This window comes from Protopterus annectens, chromosome 8.part0 (genome assembly GCF_019279795.1).
Source record: "Protopterus annectens isolate FY-2018-M chromosome 8.part0, PAN1.0, whole genome shotgun sequence".
Classification (NCBI taxonomy): domain Eukaryota; kingdom Metazoa; phylum Chordata; order Ceratodontiformes; family Protopteridae; genus Protopterus; species Protopterus annectens.
The window spans coordinates 527,065,678-527,092,492 of record NC_056741.1 but is presented as its reverse complement, the minus strand read 5'-3'; the positions used below and the strand labels follow the sequence as shown (position 1 = coordinate 527,092,492).

The following is a 26,815-nucleotide window of genomic DNA, read 5'->3' as shown; positions in this document are numbered from 1 at the left end:
TTCATTACTCGACACCAAAATAGAATCCAGATGATAATTTTATTATATAATCTTATATTTTCATATACCCGTACCGGTTTCAGCTACCCAGCCTTTTTCAATGGATTGAAAAAATTTTTTTAAAACATAGAATAGTCACAAGTATTTATATTGTTCCCCGACCAATGGAAACAATGGTATAGCCCATCCTAGTGGTTGGAGTATATTAGTACCATGATAAATAAGAACGAACAATTCAAGTATGCATGTAAAAATCATAACAGAGATGCCCAACAAAATTAATGAGTCTCTAAATATTTTCAAATAAAGAAAATGAGTGAAATCACCCTTAGTTTTGGAGGAAAAAGTACTAACATATCCTAATTTATCCAAACTGTGTATGTCACTTTCACAATCTAACATATTATGTATACAAACTAGTTCACTCTGTCTAGCTAACAAGTGCATCTAATATAACTAATATGTATATGTATATACCTGAAATTATATACATATAATAAAATAAAATATCCAAGAAATGACACAGAAAAAACTGTTCATCCTACATGAACTCTATAGTAAGATGCACTTAAAGTTTGTAACATATTTGATTGAAATATTATAATATGTAAAATATCAACATTGATATTTACTCCATAATATTAAGAACAATATATAATTTTTAAACTGAACTAGTTGTATCAAAATTGAATATGTGCCTATATATAATAATAGCAACTTCTTGAATATAGTATTGGACAAAGAGATATGAAACACGATGTATGTATACATGTGTTGATAGTTACAGGATTCAAAGTACCCCATAACAATTCCAAAAAAAATAGTGAAATCAATCTATTATTCTTTGTTGACCTGTACAGTCTGCATTAATATGTGGCCCGCAATCCATGCCAAGTGACAAACTGGTTATCATATAGATAATATCCACTAATATAAATTAATTGTCACCAGCCTAGAGCTCATACACTGAGGATTACCATATTAAAAATTATTTATAAATGGTCATTGAGACCAGGCAGAAGTAATCCTCCAAGGTTAGTAATCCAGTATTTTCTTTATGATTTAAGATAGTATGCCAACCTTGTTGGTGGCTTTTATCTCCCGTGATTTTATCAGTAACCATAAACATAAAGTGAGCATTACTGTGTTTGATAGTATGTCTATATAGGGCATTAGTTTCCTTTTTATTCCTGATATCGCTCTTATGTTCTGTCATACGTATTCTAAGTGACCGTGATGTTTGGCCACATAAAATGTCTTACATTGACAAGTAGCTAGATAAATGATCCAGGCACTACTACAATTAGCGAACACCCTAGATTGATACACTCTGTTGGTATTGATACTAGTGAATTCTTTAAATCTGCTAACCTGTGAGCAGGAGCTACAATGACCACACGGGACGGTACCAAGAAGTTTATCTCCAGTTATAGTGGTTTGTTGATATATGGCACCTCCACTTTCTTTATGTTTGTAATGAGAGAAAAGACCTCCAAGGGTTTTACCTCGTCTGAATGAGATTTGGCATCTAGGACCCAAAATTGTTCTCAGTCCCTCATTTGCCAAAAGTATATTCCAATTGGAATCTAATATATTTCTTACCATGTGGTGGTTCCTGCCATATGTGGTCACAAACCTAAGAGTAGAATCCTTCTGAGTATTGGTAGATTTTTTATATTGCAACAAAGTGTTCCTATCCAGAGTGTTACACCATTCACTTGCTTTATGTATGTCCAAATCTCTATATCCCCTATCCCTAAATCTATGATGCAGATCTTTTCCGGCATGTTCAAAGTCTTTCTCGGATGAACTAATGCATTTAATACGCATAAATTGAGATTTCGGTATATTCCGAATGGTGTGGTTCGGATGCATGCTAGATGCATGAAGCAGTGTATTATACTGTGGGTATTTACAATAAGTTTTAGTGCTTAAAGTATGATCCGTATTTCGGTATAATGTGACATCCAAAAAATCAATGGTGTCATGATTAGACGTAACAGTAAACTCAATACCCCATATGTTTCCATTCAGATAATGAACTCTTGTAAATATGCTTGGTCCGCCCGCCACACCATCCAACAGTCATCCAAGTATCGCCGCCAGATAACAATTTCTACCATATACAGATTATGTGATGTATCATAAATCATGCATTCTTCAAAATAGGCCATGAATAAATCCGCATATATGGGTGCAAAGGATAATAGATTGATTTCAGTATTTTTTTTGGAATTGTTATGGGGGTACTTTGAATCCTGTAACTATCAACACATGTATACATACATCATGTTTCATATCTCTTTGTCCAATACTATATATTCAAGAAGTTGCTATTATTATATATAGGCACATATTCAATTTTGTTACAACTAGTTCAGTTTAAAAATTATATATTGTTCTTAATGTTATGGAGTAAATATCAATGTTGATATTTTACATATTATAATATTTCAATCAAATATGTTACAAACTTTAAGTGCATCTTACTATAGAGTTCATGTAGGATGAACAGTTTTTTCTGTGTCATTTCTTGGATATTTTATTTTATTATATGTATATAATTTCAGGTATATACATATACATATTAGTTATATTAGATGCACTTGTTAGCTTGACAGAGTGAACTAGTTTGTATACATAATATGTTAGGTGGTGAAAGTGACGTACACAGTTTGGATAAATTAGGATATGTTAGTACTTTTTCCTCCAAAACTAAGGGTGATTTCACTCATTTTCTTTATTTGAAAATATTTAGAGACTCATTAATTTTGTTGGGCATCTATCTCTATGTTATGATTTTTACATGCATACTTGAATTGTTCGTTCTTATTTATCATGGTACTAATATACTCCAACCACTAGGTTGGGCTATACCATTGTTTCCATTGGTCGGGGAACAATATAAATACTTGTGACTATTCTATGTTTTAAAAATTTTTTTTCAATCCATTGAAAAAGGCTGGGTAAAATTATCATCTAGATTCTATTTTGGTGTCGAGTATTGTATTTTGCTGGTCGTTGGAGTTTGTATGACAATGGTTTGACCGTGCACGCCACCTTTGCGAGGCATCAGGTTTGAAAACATTTCATTACTCCCATTACTTTTATTTATTTATTTATTTCCAGTTTGATTACGGGGAAGTCCACTGGGCCCAGAGAGTCCGTTTTCAGTGGAGGCCCAGGGAGAAAAGCTCCATGAAACAGATTAAACTTCTGTCCGAATTGCACCTGCTTTGCCTTTTCTTCTCTGCTTTTGAAACCAGGTCACAAGTATCACCCACAGTCACAAATAAGACGACCATGTATGTGTGTATGTATGTATAATTGTCTGCATAGTATGTTTTTAAGTACCTTTTTGTAGCATTGTTGCCTCATAGTAAGACGTTGTCCCGTTCAATTCTCAGCTAGAGGGTTTTCTGTGTGGAGGCATACGTGAATGGGGCGTGCCTTCGTTGAAGGTTGTGCGTCAGGGCTGGTAACCCGGTATGTAAAAATCCACTACCAATCATTAGCGGACCGGAGTTCCGTTGTGGCGACCCCTAACCGGGAAAAGCCGAAAGACACAAACTACAGTGCCATGAGTGTGCTGTGTAGCACAGCCTTGAAGGTACATGTTTTATTTCTGTAAAAATAAATTACAATACTGGTGTTCAGCACTATATGCCATGTTATGAATGTTTCATTCTAAACTGTGAAACATTTATATATTTAATTTTGTTGGGGGGAATTAGTCCTATTAGGCAAAGCCTATTCAGGTTGTATTCAGTATTGTTTATTTTACTTGCTAATCATCAAGGTAGTAAAGACATAGTTGCAAAAATTGTAAAAGCACAAAAACATTAAAAACAATTGCAGCAAAACTCACTCATAAAATGTTTCCAAAGAGCCTTCTGAAACAAAAAATATAGAAAATGGTAATGAAGTGGAAGAAAAGGTCTTTTTAATCCCCCAAATTATATCATAGTGAAAGTAACAGACTTTTGTGCTTTACCCTTGTGATGTAAAGGAATATTGTATATAATAGAACAAATGTTCCTCCTGTTTCTTGGATCAAAAGCCTTGTAAAATTAATACAGAAGGTGAAGTTCTCAGATGGAACAGATTATAATTTAGGTCAAATAAAAATAACCAATACTCTGATCAAGAGACAGAACAGTGGACGTTATATGCACATTACAGTGATGTATAAAATACAGTTTGCAGAATAAAATAGTAAATCACCATCAGAAGCAGACAAGAATAAAGTAGTATTTATTTATTTGCTTATGCATTTGTTGAGCAGGCTACAACACTTATCCAAGTGGACCATTTTCAGGATCATCCTAGGGTTTGCTAAAAGGAAAAAAGAATACAAAGTAACAAGTTTGTTGCACAGTAATTTGCATTAAGAAAAATAATGACATCAAAGATACAAAAACAATTGTAGAATTAATCAGTGCTAGTTTGGCAATATGTTGCTAAACTTCTTACAGTAGGAGTAGGTAGACTAGTAAAGGCACTTGCCAGTGTAATAAATGTTGTACGACCCTATGAACTCTAGCATGGGAGTATTGATTTGGTATTACATAAATAATCTACAGAACTATGAAAGCAGCAATGGCGCATTGCTCTTCATTGAGATGTGTTCATCAGAAAGAGGAGGGTCAATAAGGGAAGGATTTCTGAATGTGATGGTGCGATGGGAAGTAAATGTGCTGAGGTGGGAAGGGATGAAGTTGAAAGTTGTATAAAAAAATAGAGGAGTGAATTGCTGTATCTAAAGAGAGGAGGAAGGAGGCAGAAAGAAGAGGTGTATAAAGAGGACCTTTGTGGCACTGTGGCATTAAACTTGATAGAGCTGTATTTGTAGTGTGGAGTAGCCCAGGCTGCTTAACATTTCTTGTTTAGTGCAGTCTGTTACCTAATTAAATATAACTGAGCCAACTTTTAATGTCATAGATCACAGATTATCTGTGTACATTTTTATAAGATAATTTAACATAAGGTGTAGCCAAATAAAAGGTCAACTCATTCATTAATTTGAGAATTATAGTTGTGATCAGCAGATGAATCATAAAACAAAGGTGTGGTGTTTGTTTTGATGAAATTAATTTGCATATTGTACTGTGTCCAATTATGCAAAGTTCTCAATGCAACCATTTTGTCCTTGTTAGCCCGAAACAAAACAATATAATCTACTTAAACTAACAACGTGGAATCCATCTGGACACCCTTCAAGGTATTTGTTACTATCAGAAAGATAAAAAGGGATCCCTGGGGCACTCACCTTTGAAGGGGTAGAAAAATCTGAGTAGCAATCAGCTGCTTTGGTCAACATTTTCTTCCGGAAAGATATGAATAATACCATGTAATAGCATTTCTGCCACCAGAAACTTTATATAGATAAGTGAGGATACCCCCATGAACTACCACGTTGAAAGCTTTTGAAAAATCTACAAGTTCTCCAAGACATATTTCAGTGAATTGTTAAGTACGTTGTGTCCATTCCATTAGTTTAACCTTGGTACTAATGACCGTGTTATTCATGAAAGCCATTAACAGGTTACTAATATCCAAGTCATCAACCAAGTGACTACCAACTTTTTAAGAAAAAATTAAAATAAGGGACAGGAGCGTTCTTCTCTCCTTTCTTAAATGTAGGAAATAGGGCTGTCTTCTTCCAGTCCTACAGAAAACGGGCAAGTTCTAAAACTGAATTAGAAAAATGTGTAAAAGACCATACTAAGTAATCAACTGCCAACTTAACAAAATGATGGTCATTTCCATTAGATGTCATAAAAGGTTCTGTATTGCTACATTTAATATCATATAATATTAACAATTTTAGCACTCAATGTTATTCAAATAGCTCCGCATAGCCTTCCTTTCTCATGTACATTGTTACAGATTTTCCAAGTGTTTGAACTTAAATTGAATTCCCTTTATGCATTAATAACGTGTTCGTCCAGTAATCTTATTTTTTTTTTAAAACAAGTTTATTATTTTTAACATACAAAATAAATATCATAACAATCTTATACAAGCAGTTAAAATGTAAATAGTTATAACATTTGATAAAACAACCAAAATATTTACAGAGACATCCACTACAAATCAAATCAATTGATTAAACTGTAATGTCTTACTAATGAAACTAAGACTTTTTAACAGGTTTTGTAAAGTATCCCATATAGTATAGTAAGACGTTTTTCTAGTGGTTCTTGACTTTATTGTCATTAGTTCCATATGACACACTTCAGTCATAACATTTTTAAATTCATTAAATGAAGGAGGAGTATCTGAAATCCAATTTCTGGTTATTATTTTTCTAGCCACTGCTAGAATAGACCATAATAAGGGAAGTTTAACTTTTTTAACACTTTTAGGAACAGGGGTGTTAAATAATATAAGTGATTTAGAGACAATGAAATTATCTGTGAAAAGAGCCTGCAAAAATCATTGATTAACATCCAATATTCCTTCAATTTTATACAGTCATAAAACATATGTGCCCAATCAGCATTTATTTCTACATTACATCTCTTACATAACTTGTCTTTATTGTTTATTTTATTCATCATTAAGGGTGTATAGAAAGATCTATGTAAACATTTCCAAGTAAAAAGTCTCCAATTAATGGAAGAAGTAGTTTTATAAGCAGATTCCAATATATATTGTTTATCTTGTTGTTTTGGTGATTCACCATTAATGGAAATGAAATAATTCCAATAAGTATCTGAACTGTAATGCGTTTCTTCTCTAATAATTTTATGTATGTGTGAGAGCTTACCTTTATCAGAAACCCTATGTTGTAAATTTAATATCAAGTAGTCAATCAGAATTGGGACAGATTCTTTAACTGTTAAAGACATTAAATCAAGTTTATTAATAAGATGTTGTCTAAAAGTCTGAATCTCTAACCAACATGTTTCTCTCAAATCAAATTCTTGCTTTAAGAAGTCAAAATTTTTTACTTTATTGTCAGACAGCAACTGATACCAATACTTTAAATCATTCTCTGTGACTAGAAGAATTCTTTCAGAGGTGGATGATAAAAGAATACCTTGTGTATACATTATAGGGAATAGGATAAAATTCCATTCCTTATATTTAGGATGCATAAATATAAAATTATGATATCTAATAATAATATTTAATGGGTAACTAGCTATATATTTTGGTGTAATAGATGAGGTACAAAATTCTTTTGGTAACCATAACATGGGGTTATTTACAATAGTATTTTTGTGTATTAATGATATTTTCATGAAGTGAATGCTAATTAGTTCCCAATATTCCTTCCATTTTGCAACATATGACTGATCTATTAACAAAGTAATAACTTTTATAATAGAAGAGATAGCATATAAATTAAAGTCTGGAAATGAAATGCCCTCTTGAGACCAACTATTAGTATGTTTCTTTAATGCAATCCTAGGTCTATTAGGTGCCCATAAGAAATTTAACATTTGTGAATTCAATTTCTTAATAATTATTTTTGTAGGTGGGAGTATTATTGATTGTATTAAGTATAATATCTTAGGGAATATTATCATTTTAATAATTGTGAGTCTCTCTTCCATGGTAAAAAAACATATTGTTCCAGCTATTGAAAAGATTTTGTATATTATGAAGACAGTTACTATAATTATTATGTATAATGGATTTAATATCTTTAGTTAATATTATGCCTAAGTAAGTTATCTGACCTGAGTTGGGTATATATTTGTGAAAATCATTAGTGAGGACATTTTTTCGTATGTATATTGGTAATATTTTAGTTTTTTCTTCATTAAATATCAAACCAGAGATATTTTTACAATCTGTCATTTTATCAAATAATGACTGCATAGAAGAATTTGTTCCTGCTGACGTAATTAGAACATCATCTGCAAAAAGTTGAATTTTAGATATTGTATTTTCATCTATATCAAATCCTTCTATATCAGTGCTGTTTCTAATCAAATTAGCCCAAGGCTCCATTATTAAAGTAAATAATAGTGGTGAAAGTGGACACCCTTGTTTTGTACCTTTTAATATGGGTATTTTTTGTGAGACATATGTTCCTATCTTAATGTAAGCCAATGCTCCTTTATATAGATGTTCAATTAAATTCACAAATGCATCAGAGAAATTTGTACACTTCAATAAGATAAACAAGTAGTCCCAACTTACTGAGTCAAATGCTGAACTTATATCAAGACTAATAAGTGTTAAGTCTTTCTTTTTCCTGTTTGCATAATCAATTAGCGTTAAAGTTCTCCTTATATTATCAAAAGTATTTCTATTTATAATAAAGCCTGTCTCAGCAAAAATATTCATGAACATTTTATAGTCAACATTAAGTAATGAAATAGGTCTATATGAAGTGCATCTGGTTGGGTCTTTATTGGGTTTTAAAATTGGTGAAATAAATGTGTATTGCCAGGATGGGGGAGTTGATAACTCATTTTGAGCTGAAATGAAAACCCTATGTATTAATGAGTAAGTACTCTTAGGAAGAATTTTATAAATCTCTGGAATAATACCATCATTACCAGGTGCTTTGTTTGATTTAAGTTTGTTTATTTGTTCATGGTTGTAGTTATAAATTTCTTTATTTTATCTTTAGAATCCATATTAATGTTATTATGGTTAATTTTATGAAAGTGTTTTCTAAATTCATCTAATATTTCTGTTAAACTAGAAACATTCTTCTTTTTCCCTGGAGAGAAAATTTCTTTGATGTGATTTTGTTTATTCAGCCTTTTTGTTTTATTTTTAAGTCTATGTAAGTATTTGGGACTTATTGAGTAAGACAAAAAATTATATTTCTCTAATGTTATTTTGACTTTATGGCTTAAAATTTCTTTGTATTTCTCATTTAATTTATTTATTTCCTCGATGACTTTTTTGTCCATAATATATTCTTTATTATTATGTTTATATGAGTCTAATTTGTTTTGAATGTCTATTAATTCCTTGTCCCAAGATTTCCTTTTATTATTATACCATCTGATACTTTGTCCATATAAATATGATTTTAGAGCATCCCAAATGTGAATAATGGAGACGTCAGGTGTAGTGTTTAAGTCTAAGAAATGTTGCACCTCAGTAAGTATATAATCTTTATAGTCCTTTAGTTGAGTTAAGTATGCTGGTATTCTTTTGATCTGAACATTATAAGTACTCTTTACCATAAATTCAAAGACAATTGAATTATGATCTGATATAGGACATGAAATGATCTTGGAATTAATTAAGTCTGTTACCAGTTGGTTAGAAATAAAGACTCTATCTATTCTTGAATAAGTTTTATATCTATTAGAAAAAAAATTGTATGGTAATGATTTAGAATCTATCTGATTATTAATATCATTCAAATGATATAAATTAATAAAATTCTTTAAATGTTTTGCATTAGATGTAATTTTCCTTTTTCCTGTAGTAGTAGTATCTTTTTCATGCAGGATACAATTAAAATCACCTACTAAAATAACATCTCCTATAGAAAATGATATAATCTTATTGAGATGGTGTTTCACTGTATTAATGCCAATTCCTGGTATCCAATATACATTAATTAATGTATATATTTTCCCATTAATCTGTATTGTAACCATACAGAACATTCCTTTATCATCTTTATAAGACTTAATAGTTTTAGGTATGGGCATATTTTTGTTCCATAAGATAGCCACTCCTCTTTTTTTTCTGTGTGTGTTCTGAGCTAACCAAGACTGTATATTTATTAGTGGCTAATTTATCTATATCCTTTTCAGGAGATGTGTTTCTTGAAGGAATATTAAATTGGCTCTATGCAAATTAGTATATCTCATTAAACTTGCCCTTTTACATGGGTTATTCAATCCATTAATGTTTAAAGAAATTCCTTTTAGAGATACCATTTAACTTTTATAAACATATAAAACATATAATCAGAATAACATTTACTAAAATAAGTATTATTATGTCTCCTCCTTTAGGTGTTCTATTAATTATAGCTGTATTTAATGAAAATCTTATGGAATTTTGTGTAATTTTCACTTTTATTTGTAGTGACAATGAGTTTATAAAATGTGATGTGGATGTCAAAACTATATACACACAACAATAATCAGGTGAAAATAATGTTTGGATTAAACAGTGCACCCAGCCTGGAGTTGAAAACTCCAACTTCCCCTATCCTAAGCAGCAGTACTTCAGCTGCCACCAAATTAATTCAATACTAACTATTATTAACTAAAGTTAACCTCATTTAATTTGATTATCTACTATAACAAGGCTAAACAATTTATATAACAGCTTCATATAAACACATAAAACATTTAGAAACAACTAATATTGCTATGTACATCTATTCTATATAATAAACTCATAATCAAAATAGCATTCTAACAATCTTGGTAATGGGAGCAAAGAAGAGAGAGACCAAGAGAGAAGAAAAGAAAAAAAAAAGGAATATCCATATGGTAGTTTAATAAAAGTTTGTAAGAATAAGTTCTTATTATATGTTTATGCTCATTTGAATTCAATAACATTTATTATCTTAGGCTATTATGACTCAGACATTACTTATATTAGGGTATTCCCACTTTCTGCCATAGCAATACAGTTAATAGCTTTAAAACTTTAAATTACTTGCACCAGAAGCTTCCTTCTCATATTTATTATTGCCATTTAAATAAAATAATTATTCCCATGTATAAGTTAAAAGAACATACTACACCGCAATATTGATCCCTAGTTATACATAAATCATTGTGATGAAAGCCATCTGTATTTTATATATCTGAACTGCAGCTTTAAAATATGTCACATGACAATTTCTTCTGAAATATAATCATAATGATACATATACTTGTCTGCTAGTCAAGGCAAATGATTTATAACATTACATATCTTTAAATCATAAGCATCTATATGCATTAAAGTGCAGCAGTCATATAAGCTTTCAAAAACAAGTGTGCATGAGTTTTACCTTCTATGCCTTCTAAAATATCTCATTTGTTTACTATGGCATATTAAGTCACTTAAAATCATTATAACTTTTATATTTTATAAGTTACATCTTAAATAAGTAAGTTATTATAAAGAAAAACTCACATTTAGATGTCATAAAGTTTGTTTTTCATCACAAAACCGCATTTACAGCAGTTCTACTTCCTGAAACAGTTTACTTCTTGAATTTGCGATGTGTCAGTGTGAAATCAGGGGTCAAAGTTCAAAATGGCTGCTTTCAGCTTCTCTGCGTGTTTTCTGAATGTTGAACCTTTTAAAACGACTCGAGGACACTATTCACGAGGAAACCCACATCCCAGATTGTCTCCCATAACATTCTGGCGGGAATTTTAATAAAAGTGACTGACATTCATTTTGTAATACAAATGGATCTAAACAGTGCAAAACCTTCTCGAAGCACTTTACAAGTCATTACAGTCTCTATGACAGTGAAACCAAGCCTTCAGTTGTTTAACATAAACACAACTTATTTTTATATACCCCATTTCATTTTCTCATTCAGAGCTTATTACATACACATATCAGTATTATCAGAAGCATATTACTTTATAAATAAGAGAGAGAGAGAGAAAAAAAAAAGGGACCTACAAAGAGTATCTACAAAGATATTTTACTTGCTGTTTGTTTTAATAAAGTAGAACATGAGACATATTACTTTCAACTACTTTAGTTCTCGTTAACTGCAATTATATCATGACATATTATTTGAAATCATGTATTAAGCAATTAAGTCATGGTATAATATATAGCAGTAGTATTTAAACAGCATAAATAATTTTAAAGAAATAATAAATTATTTTTCCCCTTATTTCCTATTTTTCATCTAACCCCTCTCCTGCCCTCCCTCACCGTTCACTAAATGTTTAGTTTAAAGAGAATGCCATTATTTAAAACAAGAAGAGAAAGGAAATGTATCAAATTACTAACCTTAGGTCTCTTTATCACAAAGAGAAACAAGTTGATTCATATCAGGTTATTTGTTCCTCAGGAAGTTTGATTATTTATAAAACAAAATTCAGTTCTTTGCACACAAAAAAAATAACTTTGAATAAATCCTTAAGATATTTGTGGCTTTCTTGTAAATGTAGTAACTGTAATTAAAGAGTTCAAAGAAATATAAAACATGTCATTTGTTTTTTAGTCTTTTTTGCTTCTCTGAAGTCTTCCAAGAAGTTCCTGTTGCCATTCTCTTTAGCGAAGGACTTGCCCATTCCATATCTTCTATTTTATCTAATATTTTATTTTTTTTAATATACAGCAAAGCAGAGTCCAAGTCTTCAAAAATTCTAGGGCCATCCGGTAAAAAGATTTTTAGTTTGGAAGGAAATAAAAGATGAGTTTTGAACTGTGCTTTCTTAAGCTCTCTTATTAATGGCAGAAAGACTTTTCTTTTTGATATTACCAAGGAAGAATAGTCATTGTCAAAACGCACAGTTGCCTCATTAATTTTTATAGGTGCTTTAGCCCATGCAGATTTTAATACCATCTCCTTGTCATAAGATGATAAAAATCTTACAATAACTGATCTAGGATACTTTTTATTTATATTAGAATTAGATAAAGACCTATGGGCTCTTTCAGTACCAAAAGAAAATGCTTCTGACAGATCTAAAGTTTTGGGAAGCCAAGTATTTAAAAAGGATGTAATGTTGTTACCTTCTATATTTTCTGGCAGTCCAAAAATCCTTATATTATTGCGTCTGGATCTGTTTTCCAAGTCATCTAGTTTGGATTGAAGGTGTGTGTTCTGTTTCAATAAGAATTCAATGTTAATTTCTTCTTTCTGAATTCTGTTGTCCATATCATTAAGTGTCTCTTCTATACCTGTAATCTGAGCTTTCTGATGTTGTAAATCTTGATGTAACAAATCCATTTGTTTTGTGGTTTTCTCTATAAAGTTATCAATTTTTAACATCCAGTCTGTCCATTTTAGTTGTTAGTTGCTGAATAGTTAATAGTAAAGACTGAAGCTCTTTTTTGATGCTGGAATCCTGACTGTTAGCCTTACTGGAACTCATTCTGAACAGAAGTGATGAGAGAGAAATTTCCAAGAAGATTTCTGACAGGAAAATTATTTAAATTTTCTTTCTTTTTTAGATATTATTCAAGATACTGATATTCCAAACATTTTTAGAAAGAAAATTATTACATTAGTTGAATTTTGAAGTAATAATTTCCTGTCAGTGTAGTTATGTTGGTGGAGCTGAAGAAATCTGCTGCTATCCTGTGTTCATCCTTGGCCACGCCCCCAATAATCTTATTTTTGAGAACATTTAAACTTGACAGAATTCCTAATTTTCTTAAAGGCAAGCCAATTTCTATGTGTTGTGTCATTAAGGAATTTTGTTTATAGCTGATTTTGTTTTAATTAATGAAGCAAATTATTTCTTATACAATGGCTTATCTGATTTTTTCTAAATACTACAGTATGGATGGCACTAAAATAATCCATTGCTATTAACATATATTTTAGTATGTCCCATTTTGCATTGTCATCCTTAACTAAGTAGAATTATTTTGAATGTTTGCAAGTTAATTTTCTTACTGGGTAAACTAACACAGAGAAGGTCAATACGCAAGCAAGTACTCAAACATAATTAGAGGGAGAATACAGACTAAAACAAGATGCATATTAAGCAAGAGTAAATGTAGCAGCATCTTCCAAAACTAAAGGGCCATGTTTAAGCCAGTTTGGGTTTAAATCACCAACCATAAGACGTTTGCTGTTTTCACTGAATTGCTTGCTGTTTCCTAATTGTCAAATAGGGTAGCCTCAGATTTAACCAAGTACCAGAAGGAAGATGTTTATTTAACAGTATTGCATCACTGCTGCTATATTTCCCTTCCCTCTCCATCAAAACTGCTTTGTAGTCATTAAGACTGTTGTAGAAGTGTTTATCAGGGGATGAAGATTCTGCCAAGACATAAATATCAAAGCTTGTGCCATAGTTTCAGTAACGTATCCACTGTAGCAAACACGCTTTTAATATTTAACCAAGAACTTACAAGAAGACTATAATAACAAATAAATTTACATAAACCACATTATGAACAAATAAAAAGTGCATTCATTTGCACTTACCAGAAATAAGAAATGGGAAATTACTCATTAAGTAAGTAAACACCTGTCAAGTGTAAAAACAAAAATCCATTGAAGAGCACAATAACGTAACAGATTCTCAAATCAAACAAGATACATGTTAAAACACACAATCCCACATATTCAAACTAAAAACATTTTTCTCATGCAGATATCATGAGTGTTCATGCCTAGTGCATTAGTTCTTTCCAAATGCTCCAAATGCCAGGCAGTATTTTCCTGTGATGTGGAACCAAATGAACACCTTCTTTATATGATTAGTTGCCAGTGAAAGCTATTACCATGTTCAGTTTGCTCTGCTTCCTTCACTAGAGTAGTAAAGTTCTGCTTTCCTCACTCCAGGAGAAAGGTAAGCCAGTTTTAGAACAGAATATTACATAAGTAGGAGTGCAGTATGGTAGCAGATGCAGCAGAAATAAGAAAGGTAGCAAACGTCCATCAGGCAACAGCACCATTCCTCTGGCTTTCTTGATCTTTGCAGATGTCCAAGCAGCAAGTCCCTGTCTGCTGGAACTAGTTGAGCAACTTCCCTGTGTGTTTAATTGCCAGGGAAAGCTACTACACAACTCCATTCACTTTGCCTGCCTGTTGGTTAGGTTAAAAAAAAGTAGCAGAAGTAAAGGCAGTAAGAAAAATCCATCAGACAACAGTCCTATTAATGCCAACTTGATGCAGTTCTAGAAAAAAAATAGCAGGGGAATTTTCCTGGTGTGCTAGCAGGAGTGTAGGAATGATTCCTGATAATGGAGAAAGACTAAATATAACAGGATTGAGATGCAGCAGTCATGGATTAGTTGTAATGAATGATTGCTTGTGATACTAGGATGCATGAAGCAAGCAGAGCAAACTGAACATGGTAATAGCTTTCATATGCAGTGGGGAGATGTTGGTATGGCAACAGAGAAACACAGAAACAGTAACTTGTAGGTGTCAGGAAGTGCATGTGAAAGAGAATGCTGGGCAGCAACAGAGGACCAGGTAGTGATACTGGATGAAGAGAGATGCATTGTTTTGCAACCTGCTGCTTAACCAAAGACTATATACAATATTGGCTTTCTGGGGCAAAGTAACAAAAGGTACTGTGAAAATGTCTGTGGTTCACTGTAGGAGAAAGACAATAGAACAAAAAATGTAGTGTCTGCACTGTGGACAAATATATAGTGAGACCTGAATATATGCAGGGAGTGGGAATAGGGTTAGCACCTGTCCCACTTTGTGAGTGACAGTCCCTCTTTGGGCAGTTGTGTCCTGACCAAAAATATTAAAAATGGCAAATGTCCTGCGATTGTAGGACATAATTATGTCCCATATTTTATGTAATAGTTGCATAAAATAGTTATTTCTGTATCTAAAATACCTAAATGTTACAAGAAACAGAATAAGCAACTAAACTGCTACAAGAATAAGCTTTTATTTAGGCAAAAAAGTAAAGTTATATCCTTTGTACTGACAGTGGGTATGTGTCAGCCTGTAAAATCTGATGTGTGTCCTGAAAAATGTCCCACTTTGGCCATTTGAAAAGGTGGCAACCCTAAGTGGGAAAGGCCCAAGTTCAGTAACTAGGGAAGTATTAATGAAATTATATGGATCTGTACCCAGGGAGTTTTGTCTTTATTTTCTGATGTCTGTAGAGACTGTCTTGGAAGTAAGCGTCAAGTCCAAAGGGAAAATGGCAGCAACTTAAGGATGAGAAGACTGTGCCATATTTTAAAGCAGTAACTGTATTCCAGATCCTTGTTAGAAAAGTGGCACTGATATTCAAAAAAAAAAAAAAAGTGGATTATAATATAATGATATGTCTTCATAGGCATTGTGCTGTGTTACTAGCGTCGAAACCGCTGGTTGGTTCAACTTCAGCTTTAAATGCTTAAGCCTAAGCACATCCACTGAGAATCAGTAAAGTATAACAAACAGTACGGTGTAATATAAAATTACTGTACATTGCAAGTGTAAAACATGCTTCAACCTAGAGGTACTCTGATTACGTAATGAAGAGAAGATAAATTATACTACAAGAAAAACACTTCATGAAGTTCTTATGAATGAAAATGTATTTGGAGTGTTATCAACGTTTTGATATTTTGCTCATCTATCATTTGGTGCCATTCAACCTTGAAGAAACTGTGAACCTGAGTGCTTCCTTCCAGCCTGTTTTTCTTCTGTTATTGGTGGCTACAGTGGTTGGAATCCTCGTTTTTACTACTTTGGTTGATGTTTGCACTATAGCTGGAAGACACCTGCAGCAGCTGGAGTGACCACAGACGTTTCTCACCAAGAAAGTACAGGGCTTCCAAACCATGACTTGCATGAACAGACTGAAAGCCCTGTCACTCTACTCTATATCATATAGGCTGCTGAGAGGTGACTTGTGCCTGGTCTACAGGGCAGTTTCTGACTCTGCCCTGATGGATATGCCGCACATCCACAAATCAAATGGCATTAGAGTCACTCGCTCTAGGGATCTTAACTTTGCCAGTGACATTGACAGAACATGCTGGAGAGACAGCTGTATCTCCCAGAGATTACCTCGACTCAGAATAAATTTCTAGTTCACGTGAAGCAGAGCTCCTCACTGACCCTGTTCAAGCGCAACCTGGCAAATGGATGGGAGACTGCAAATCCTCCCTGGGGTGGCACCCATGTCCCTTATGGACAGGGGTAGTCGGTGTTTATCAAAGACATTCTCTGCAAATTGTGTCCATCTAACCAAAAGCAATTGAAGCAACTCAGGATTAACATGGCTAGGCTTGTAAAGGTTCTTGTGCCACTAGCTTAGTAACCTCCTGCGAGCCTGTGAACCTATAATAACTGATGTAACAAGGGTGTTTGGTAAATTAATGGATACAAAAGCAACAGCCACCAACATCCTCAGTTAATAAAAGGACACACAAAGTGTAAATACTGTGCCGGCTGCCATGATGTTAAAAAATATACTCTCTCTAGTGTCATTTTGTTTGGCAGTGCTCAAAAGATTCAACATGTCCCTATCCTTTTTTATCACAGATCCTTCTTTTAACATTTTTCCTCCAGCAGCCTCTCAAAGATACTTAGGAACTGTGCTAGATCCTTCTGTCTTTTACTATTCCCATAGAGACCCAAGTCAGCAGATTACTAGGGTAACATAAAGCATCGTATTAGTATCCAATCTCCTCACTTCAGAAAACAAACACTCCATAGCTATCAATGTAATCATTTCTAGGATTAAATATGGACTGTCCCTTGTTGTTGAAAACTCACCTGCTAATACCATATTATTACAAACCACTGAGAATAAAATACTATGCTTCACAGACCTAACTAACAATAGAGAACATCACTGCACTAAGGTAAAATAGTGGGTTGTGTCTTACAGTTTCAGCAAGAAAAATTAGCTATTGCTTAGCATTCTTACTTACAAGGTGCCAAATACTGAATATCATCAACCTGTAAAGACTACATTGTTTAACAGGGATTATAATTTTACCCTTATAAATACAGACAGCACTCAGTTAGCCAGACCACCGTATAAAGTAGCCAGTACTGAAAAAGCCCTCTTTAAAAATGCACCTTCCACATGGCACAAATTCCCAGAAGAAATGAGACAAGTCAGTGAACTTATTTGCTTCAAACTACAACTAAATAACTGTCTGATAAAAACAACGTGCCTCTAAGTGTTTCAGAGATGTGGGCTAGAAAGCACATGTAAGGTAAGGAATACTTGTGTGTTCCATCTACTGTCATCTCTTAAATTCATTGAAATGTTTCTTTGGAATTGAATTGTAAGCTACTGTTTTCTGTTAGTAGTGAACTATGTCTACCTAAACATTCAAAATGTTCTTTTCCTAAATGAAAATTCAATATTGTGCTGCATGTACAACTATGCTACTGCCAATGCCAATGTAAATTTGTTTGTAAATAGTTCTTCATTCTCTTCCATATATAGCTGTATTGCCTTACCTCTCTGGATGGAGTCATGACTGAAAAGGTTCCTTGGAGCAGTTCACCTGCCTTGACAAAAGTTAAATAAATAAAATATTGTAGTAGCTCACCCCTGTGATGTAGAGGTAAGATGCAAAGAGTGCTACACACGTGGCCCATGTTTGATTAGTCTCATTGCTGAAGGAAGGGCTGGGAAGGAATGGTAGCAAGTGCCCGTTTCCTGCTCAGCCATCCTTATGGTGGTTAAGAGGTAGCTCTGGCTCGCCACACGGGTGACACCTAGAAGGAACACTGGGTGCTCCACTCGTAGAGAACAGGCCTGCTCAACACATGGTTGCTATGGTAGCCCACTGTAGTGGAGTTCAAAAGAGCTGTCTTTGGGGATGGAGGTTCAGTGGCTGGGAGGAGGCTGTGTTGGTCCAGGCAGAATGATCTCCTCTCTGCCAATTGATTTTCACATTTCTGGTGAGTGAATGGGTTGAGTAGGCCCTCCAGCCAGGGAGCAAATAGACCAAAAAGGTGCCTGGCTGCTGCTCCGGGGAAGGAGGGACTAACAGGTAGAAGGGGTGAGGAAACAGGAGCAACTGGGCAAGACCAAGTGGATGGGGAAGAAAGATGATATAGTACTGTAAGACAAATCAAGAAACTATAAGAAAGTGCCAAAACATAACATGTATTAACTTTATTAGCAAATCAGCCTAAAATTATAGCTCTTCAGGGTTCTGATGTCTCCAGTCTTGTGGACTTGGTTGAAAAATAATGTTTCTGTGGAACAGATATGAAAACACATTCAGTCAGTAAGATGTAAGATCCAGTGCTAGAGTGTTACTTTTTCTTGTTGTTGTTGTGAAAACTCAGATCAGAACAATTCTGATAAGTAACATTTTCAGTAGTTTTGTCCAAGCCAGGGTGAGAAAGAAAACTTGATGAAAGTGGCTGCTACTCTTCTGTTAAACTGGCTAACCTTGTGATGCAAAAGCAGGTCAACTGCCTGCAAACTTAAATATCAGGATTGAGTAGCAACCAGGGAAGCTTAGAGGGCTGTTAGTGGGATGGGAGTTGTAGGCCTGAATGGCAAACTGCCACATTCTGTCTTGGGTGGAGAGGGGTGTTTTTTTGTTTTGTTTTTGTTTGTAGGCATTTTGCTAGTCTGTGGTAAAAGTTGGAGAGCAGCTGAATTGTCATATAAGCACATGTGTGTATTTAGAGAGGATAGAAATTAACAAGTCATGCAGAGGAATGCCTATGCACAGGTGCTTACATCATAGTGTGCTGTGTGTCTTTTGGCTTTTCCCGGTTAGGGGTTGCCACAGCGGAACTCCGATTGGCAGTAGATTTTTACGTGCCGAGTTGCCAGCTCTGACGCATTGGCTTCAACAAAGGTGCGCCTATTCACGCATGTCTCCACGCAGAAGACGCTCTAGCTGAGAATCGAACCGAACAGCGTCTTAATGTGAGGCGACAACACTACTGCAGCACCACTACCGCATAGTAGTGAAAGAAAAAAGAAAGTTGGTGAAGATGAGGAGAAATTCAGCTGTAGGTGGATCAAGAAGGTAGATAAAGATCAAAGGAGTAAGGCTGAAAGCTAGATATGAAAGAATTAATTACTGACCCGCATAAAATAAAGCAATGTGGTGATAAGGAAGGGAAAATTATGTCACAAAATGTCAGAGATTGCAGGAGGAAATGAAAGAATTGAATAAAATGAAAAGGGAGAGCTAGAAGGAAAATTTTTGTATTTAATGTGGGTTCTATAATTAGGTACCTTAGGTACAAGAAGCGTGAATTGTGAAAAACATTAAGTTGTTTTTTTGCAAGGTTTAGAAAAGACTGAGGAGGATATAGAGGATTATGATGGGTTTCTCAGATCACAACCAAATCTTTATATATTTGTAAAAGGGATGTCAAGAAATTCACCTTGAGAGCAGAGGAAAGCAGTGCTTTAGATGTGAATTTTGACATCAGTTTTGAAAACATGTAACTACTTGGTTATGATGGGAGAGACGTGATTATAACTGACAGTGCATGGTGCAGGTGAATTAGAGAGAGGGAGAGGTGTAGGAGCACTAAGTGTTTTGCAGCTTTGAAAGCTGTAGCATAATTAATACTGTCACACATTTCTTTGTAGTAAATACTGCTTTAGCAGTGTAGTATGAGATACAGAGAGGAAAAATGTAGGAGCATGAAGTATTTTACAGGATAATTGTTTGAAATGTTGGAACTTGCCAAATCCCAGAATGTGGGGACTGTTGTTGCTGTCTTTCAGCTTTTCCCAGTTAGGGGTTGCCACAGCGGAACTCCAGTCCGCTAATGATTGGCAGTAGATTTTGACGAACGCTGAGGTGCCAGCTCGACGTTCAACCTTCGACGAAAGCACGCCCATTTACGCATGTTTTTCGAACGCCCACCCAACCGTGGGGAGGACATGCATACTCCACACAGAATGCACTCCCCACACTTCAGCCGAGAATCGAATGGGAGAACCTCTTGCTGTGAGGCAACAACGCTACCGCTGCACCACAGTGGAATACTAAATGACTGAAAATCCAGACATGCTTATACTCAGTCCGTGGCTGCCATTTCTCAAAATGTTCCCTTTTCTCGAGGTGTGGTGATCTCAGAGATGGCATATAAAAGCTTAGGGGGTGTGGAGGCTTTGCTGCAAAGAAGTTTAAAGAAGAAGAGCAATGTTCGATGCTCACTCTTGTCCTGTATTTGTGGTCTTGTTTTTTTGGGAGGACTCTGCATTTTCCAGTCTTGACACTCCGTAGGAAATCATTTTACAGCTCTGAAAGCTGTAACACGCTTGGAGCTGTTTCAGAGTCAGTGGCTAGATGCAAAGGGCTTCTCTGATCCAATAACATCTTTACAAGATGTAATACATTTTGTGTTATGACACACACAAGAAATATGGATGTAATGAAGTACATGACTGTTTTTAAAGATGTTTCAGCTTCTGAACACTGATTTTGCTGGATGCTGTTTATGCTGTATTACAAGACTGGATCCTAACAACTCTTGAGAGATGCTTAAATAAGAGGTTAGGCAATAACTTTTCTTATGTCAAGTGATTTACAGTGCCTTTTCCTTGTTTCAGAGCATAATTGCTGCACTCCGTATACTCCATTATTTTTTTTTCAGGATTTGTTTATGAAAAAGGGTAAGAAACTAGTATTTGAAGAATGAGTTCAAACTGCACTTGGGTCAGTAGGTGGCAAAAGAGCTGAGGGGCTTTTCTCATTAAAGAAATTGAAAATACACTTGATAAGCTCTGGAAACTTGCATAAGGGTAAGATACTAAAGTAGATTTATGAAAAGAAGGGACATTTGTTAGTTAATATATCTGTCTGCAGAAGTAAGGAAATGTATAGGGAGAGAAAATTGAAAGTTAATAAAACATCTTTTTTCTAACTAGGAAATTATTTTTTGGGTGGCGAGATTAAATATTGCAAATATTCTATATTTTTGGCTACTTGACTGAGTCCTTAATGGTAAGGACATGATTAAAATGTTCAGTTTAAAAACTGTAACAGAAGAAAAAAAAGTTTGCATATGTATATGAAAGGTGAATGTTAGTACTAGATTATTGTCATGTAGAAATATGTGTTGAAAATGAATTTAAATATATAAAATGGAAGACATCCAGATCATGCATATTAAGACAGTTCAAGTGGAAGGTTCCATGGAGGTTTCAGGAATGGAAAACATGAGTAAAAGAATGTCTGCAGTGTTACTTAAAAGTAAGAGAGAACCGAATGATTTTAATTGATGGGAATGTCTTAAAGTGCATATGTAAGTATTTAAAATTAAGGAGTAAGCTGAATATTTTGATAAAGCAGGGGAAGGTTGGATATCTTGCAGTAAGTAATAAAAGTATGCGGTATTTAGATATGAAAGTGTGATGCTTTTAAATAAAGTGCAATATATATATATATATATATATATATATGGTTCCCCTTTATAATCTCGAAATACGTATCCTGAGACCATAAAGGTGAAAGTTTAAAATAGTGAAAGTGCATAAGCGCAAATCCGAATGTCTTGAATCCGCGCTTATCCATTTACGCTAAGTTACGTGAAGTGTTTTGCTGGGATGGTGTCTGGAATTTAAGGTGAGTGAGTGTATCTGAGTGTTTTTGTAAGTTGTACTTGTGGGTTAGGGTAGGGAGGCGGAAGTATGAGTGTGAGTGTTGGATGTGTTGGTGTTTGTGTATGTGTGATGTGTGTGTGTGTGCGAGGGACTGTATAATGGGAATGAGTTTTTCTTTTTTCTGTTTGTGCAATCTCGGAGTTGGTATATATAAGTAGGGGGGTTGGGGGGTGCAGGGGGTCTTGCCCCCCCTGCTTACATGTAGTGTAGGGTTGTGTAGTTTGTGTGATGTGGGTAGAATGGTTTGTGTGTTGTGTGGTGTATGTATGTTCGCAATTGTGTGTTTTGTGCTTTTGGGTTTCAGAATTGTGAGTCGTTCGCCTTTATGGTTAGAGATACTGAAATTCGAGATTTCAGTATTTCGAGAGTATAAAGGGGAACATATATGTTTTTAAATTGAACATGCAAGCCAAGGAAGCTGCTTTACTTGTTTAATTTAGATTTGTTCCTCACATTTCAGTTTAACTGTGGATTGGAGCTCTAGGCAGGTGCTGTAGGATTTTGACATCTCAGATTATTGAGTGCTAACAGGTGTGATTAAGTTAAGGAAATCTATCGAAATTACTGGCTTGTAAAGAAATTGTGACTATAATTAGACTTTGAAAAGAAGGGAGTGAAACAGGAAAATGGATATAAAATCTGAAAGCAGACAATTTGGAGTATGTAGGGAGTGTAAATAAAAGATAAAAAGTAGTAAATGTATTAACTAACGTAATAATTCCAGTTTAAATACATGGCTAGATTTTTCAATTACTTTTAGCTTGAATTCAAACTGAGTTAAAATGATTGTTACAAGGAAACGGAAGACTTTAGAAATAGACGAAAATAGCAAGTAATTATCCTATGTTTACTAATAAGTGCATTTTTAGTTTAAGGTCTGTTTTGGAGCATTTTGAAAAACCGTAATGACAAGGGAGTGATCCCAAAAGAAAGGGGATGTTTGCAAGTAATAATTGTAGACTACTTATGTTTATTTCTAACTTGGTGTTTTTATTGTGGGAACACTGGAATGAGATATGATTCACCTCGTTATTTTCACTGTACTTCAAGAAAAGTGGTATATGTTGTGGTACGTGTTTCTTGTATCACATTGTATGTAGGAAGAACAACCAGATGTTTGAACAGTAGAATATATAGGCATAACTACTCTGTTAGTGAAAAGGATAAGAAAAATACTCTTTACTAACCTTTGGTTGTATGTGTAGAATTTAAAACATTTTTTATTTCAAGTGTTGGATGTTGTTTCATCTGATTTGTGGAAATTTGAAAAATGCCCTGTACTGTCAGGAATATCAATGGCAAATTTTGCTGAATGCTAGTAAAAGAAAAAAATTAAATGGCCATTTAAATTTCAAAGCTGTGTTGAAAAAATACCTATTAAAACATTGGGTGGATGTTTCTCATTTTAGATATTTAAGTTGGTGTTCAGCTGTTTTTATTTGTGTGAAGAAGTCACAAGTGATAGAAAGATGAGAGCACTTACCAATATTTTATAAACTAGTTGTCTCGGTTTGAACTTGACCGTGGTGATTTTGCCCTAAATTATTGCCTATCCTACATGTATTGGTCAGTGTGTGATCCTGTCCATGTTAAGTTAATAGGCTTTTTGGAAGTGGTATAACATTGGCTGTGGATAGCAGCTCTTTTTATGAATCAAAATAGTTTGTGCTGTATCTTTAGTAAGGCAGTTGTACTTAGTTTGGCATCCTTTTTAAATATCTTCAGTCCAAAAAACTCCATCTGTGTTTGGTCATAACTTAACTTAGATTGTAGTGCAATGTTACTAGCTTATGGCTATTCAAAGAATGTATGTATTTCAGGTTCTGTTACATGTTAACATTACATGGTCTTTAGCGCATTTTTGATCATGTAGGTTTGTAAGATACATTCAAGGATTCATGAAGATCCCCACAGCTCGCAGTAAAAAGGTCCTGTTTCCACAGTGTGATATTTTACGATTCATAGGCACATTAGCTGCAATGAGGAAAGATCCCATTATTGGTTAATTTGCATGACTATGAATTGAAGTTCACAACTGTGGACTACAGATCAGCACTTCCTGTGGTACGTACATAATAATGGTCGCAATGTCTTAGCACAGGAACTTCTTCCTCAGTCACTCTTGCACATATAAGTACAAAGTAAAACACACACGGAACTTCTTCCTCAGTCACTCTTGCACATATAAGTACAAACTAAAACACACACACACAAACACACACACACACACACACATTAGGCTTGCATGTGGATGTGCTGCTCTGCAAAAATGCAGTTTCTGTTTCTGTTTGTATTTTTTGCTGTTGTTTGCTTGCTTATATTTCAGTTTTGTGATTGTTTACTGTTTATGCCTGTCTAAGTGATTATTGATCGCTTCAAGAGAGACTTTGCGAAGGTAATCCCATCTATTTTAAAGCATCTAAACTTGCTTTACTCTTCCTTTATATCAGTGGCTCCTACTACTTTGTCCTTATCTTATATATTCTTTATTTATGTATTGCAGTTTACATTTAATAATTTTGGCACATCAAGGATTATTAGTAACAATACAAATAATAATAGTGATAAACTACTTTTACAAGAGAAGGCCAAGTAGCAAATGATGTATAATTAAGACAGCAGTAATACTGAAATGCTTTTGACCTATTTCTTAAATTCTGAACTTGGTATGTTTACCATATTTCGCTTGCTGTTCATTTGATGTTTGCATACAGTGTTGGTTTAAGCAGTGTTTAAACATTGTACAGTTCCATTTTTGCATGATCTTATTGTGTCTTTTACATTATTTCTGTTTAAAGTGTTTTTTCTTTTTCTGCATAAAACATCACAGGTGTGTGATTGTTATAATACTGTATGAACAAGCACAGGGTAATGACACAAAATGTTTTGAGTTTAGATATTTAATACTTGAGCCTGGAAACTTTGGATGGTAAATACCCATAAGCAGTTTTATTTCACTTTGTTAGTGTACCACATTTGTAACAGTCTTGTTCAGTGCAGTACAATGTGGACATTATTAAGCTGAGCATTAACTAAATTCCTGTAATGGAAATTGTAGACCAGAAACCTATAACTACAAACTGGTTGTATGGCATAGAGGGATAAGGCCATGACTGTGGCCCAGATGTCCTAGGATTGACTAGCACCCCAAACATTGGAGAAGCCAACAATGGCGGGTGGAAGGAAGCAGCCAACTCCTATCCAATTCTCTGCTGCCACTTTCAGGTAAAGGAGATGAGTGGCACATAACATAGAGGTGGGGGATGTGTACTTGTCTTTGTTAAAGCTTCATTAACAAAGCTAGCCGTCATTATGTTATGTACGTGCAAAGGCATGCATGTACACAGAGCAGGATTTAGGAGGCACTTGCCTTGGAAGTGAACACATCAGGTGCCAGTGGTGAGGGTTTAACTTATTAAAAGGAAAATCCTCTGGTGATCTTCCCCATGATTAGTTCTTGGCCCTGCTAAGTAGGGAAATGAATAGGCATGTGCACATTATGAACAGTTTGCTGACTGGCACACACAGGGATAAAATGGACCAGAAATATTTTATACCACACCATAGTAATAGTTTTAATGCAGGGATAAAGGAGATGGAAAATATAATGTACCTTAAGTATAATTACCTAGTTTTTACATTGAAGTTGCATATTGAAAATGTAAATAGTTTGTCTTTTTTGTATTTTAGTGGCTATAATTAAATTTACAGATAAGTACTTTAGTTCCATTCATCTCACAATACGTTACTATTTGCAGGTACAATTGTTCTGGACTGCATAAATATGGCCCCAGAGGCTGGTAAAGTGACACAAAAAGACACTGACATCGTGTCAAGGTTGGAAGCAAGATTTCCAGAACTACAGCCAAGGCATAGCATATTTGAAGCACTTCAAAGTGCAAAATTTGATGTCTCAGGTAATGTTGCAGCCATTTTATCCTTCTGGCAGGAAGGGAGATGGCACACAGCAATATTTGTGGGTGCCCTACCTGAACTCGTGAGTTTAAAATGAGGATGATAATTGTCTGAGATTCTAACTTTTCATGCATAGTTACTTTTTTTGGTAACAGATTATATTCAGTAAGGCACCTTCAGGTGTACACAATGCAGATTATTACTTCATGCTCCCAAAGTGTGAGTGGCTTACATTTCATGAACATGCAGTAATATCAGTATCATGCTGACACAAATGCCTTAATGCACACTCACAATAGCTATCTGTATTTTTCTTTTAAAGTCAGGATTTTATGTTTAGTAGATCATGTATGATAACTATGCTTTGCAGGCCATGCTATATTAAATAGTTCCAGCACGAAGTAATTATTGTGCAGAAATGCAGCGTTTCAACAGTGTGGAATTTTGGTATGGAATTGTCAAGGTAGTCATTTCAAGGACCCTTCTGTCGAAATATTTTTTGTTGTTCTGCAGTTCCTTCTGTGTAAGTGTAGCTTTGCAGTTGTTTTTATAAACTGCATTGTATATCAGAGTTGGATAAATTTAGTGTCACAGTTCTGGTGGTGATAGTCCATAAATGGTATGCAGAAAATCTGAATCAGCTTAAGTTTTGGCAGATTTATGGGCATTTGTTAAAAATGTTTAAAATTATACTTTTTCATACTTTGTCTGCCTCCATTTTAAATAATTGATTGTCGGGCAGGGTT

At 34.4% G+C, this 26,815-nt stretch overlaps 1 protein-coding gene across 1 annotated transcript in view; it reads left to right on the top strand.

Annotated features, from left to right (window-relative positions):
- The window catches only part of PRUNE1 (prune exopolyphosphatase 1), a 564,173-nt gene that overhangs the window by 327,105 nt on the left and 210,253 nt on the right, over positions 1-26,815 (top strand). Inside the window, exon 5 of the mRNA XM_044080032.1 lies at positions 25,913-26,071. Coding sequence (XP_043935967.1) covers positions 25,913-26,071 — 159 coding nt within the window. The remainder of the gene's footprint in view (positions 1-25,912; positions 26,072-26,815) is intronic.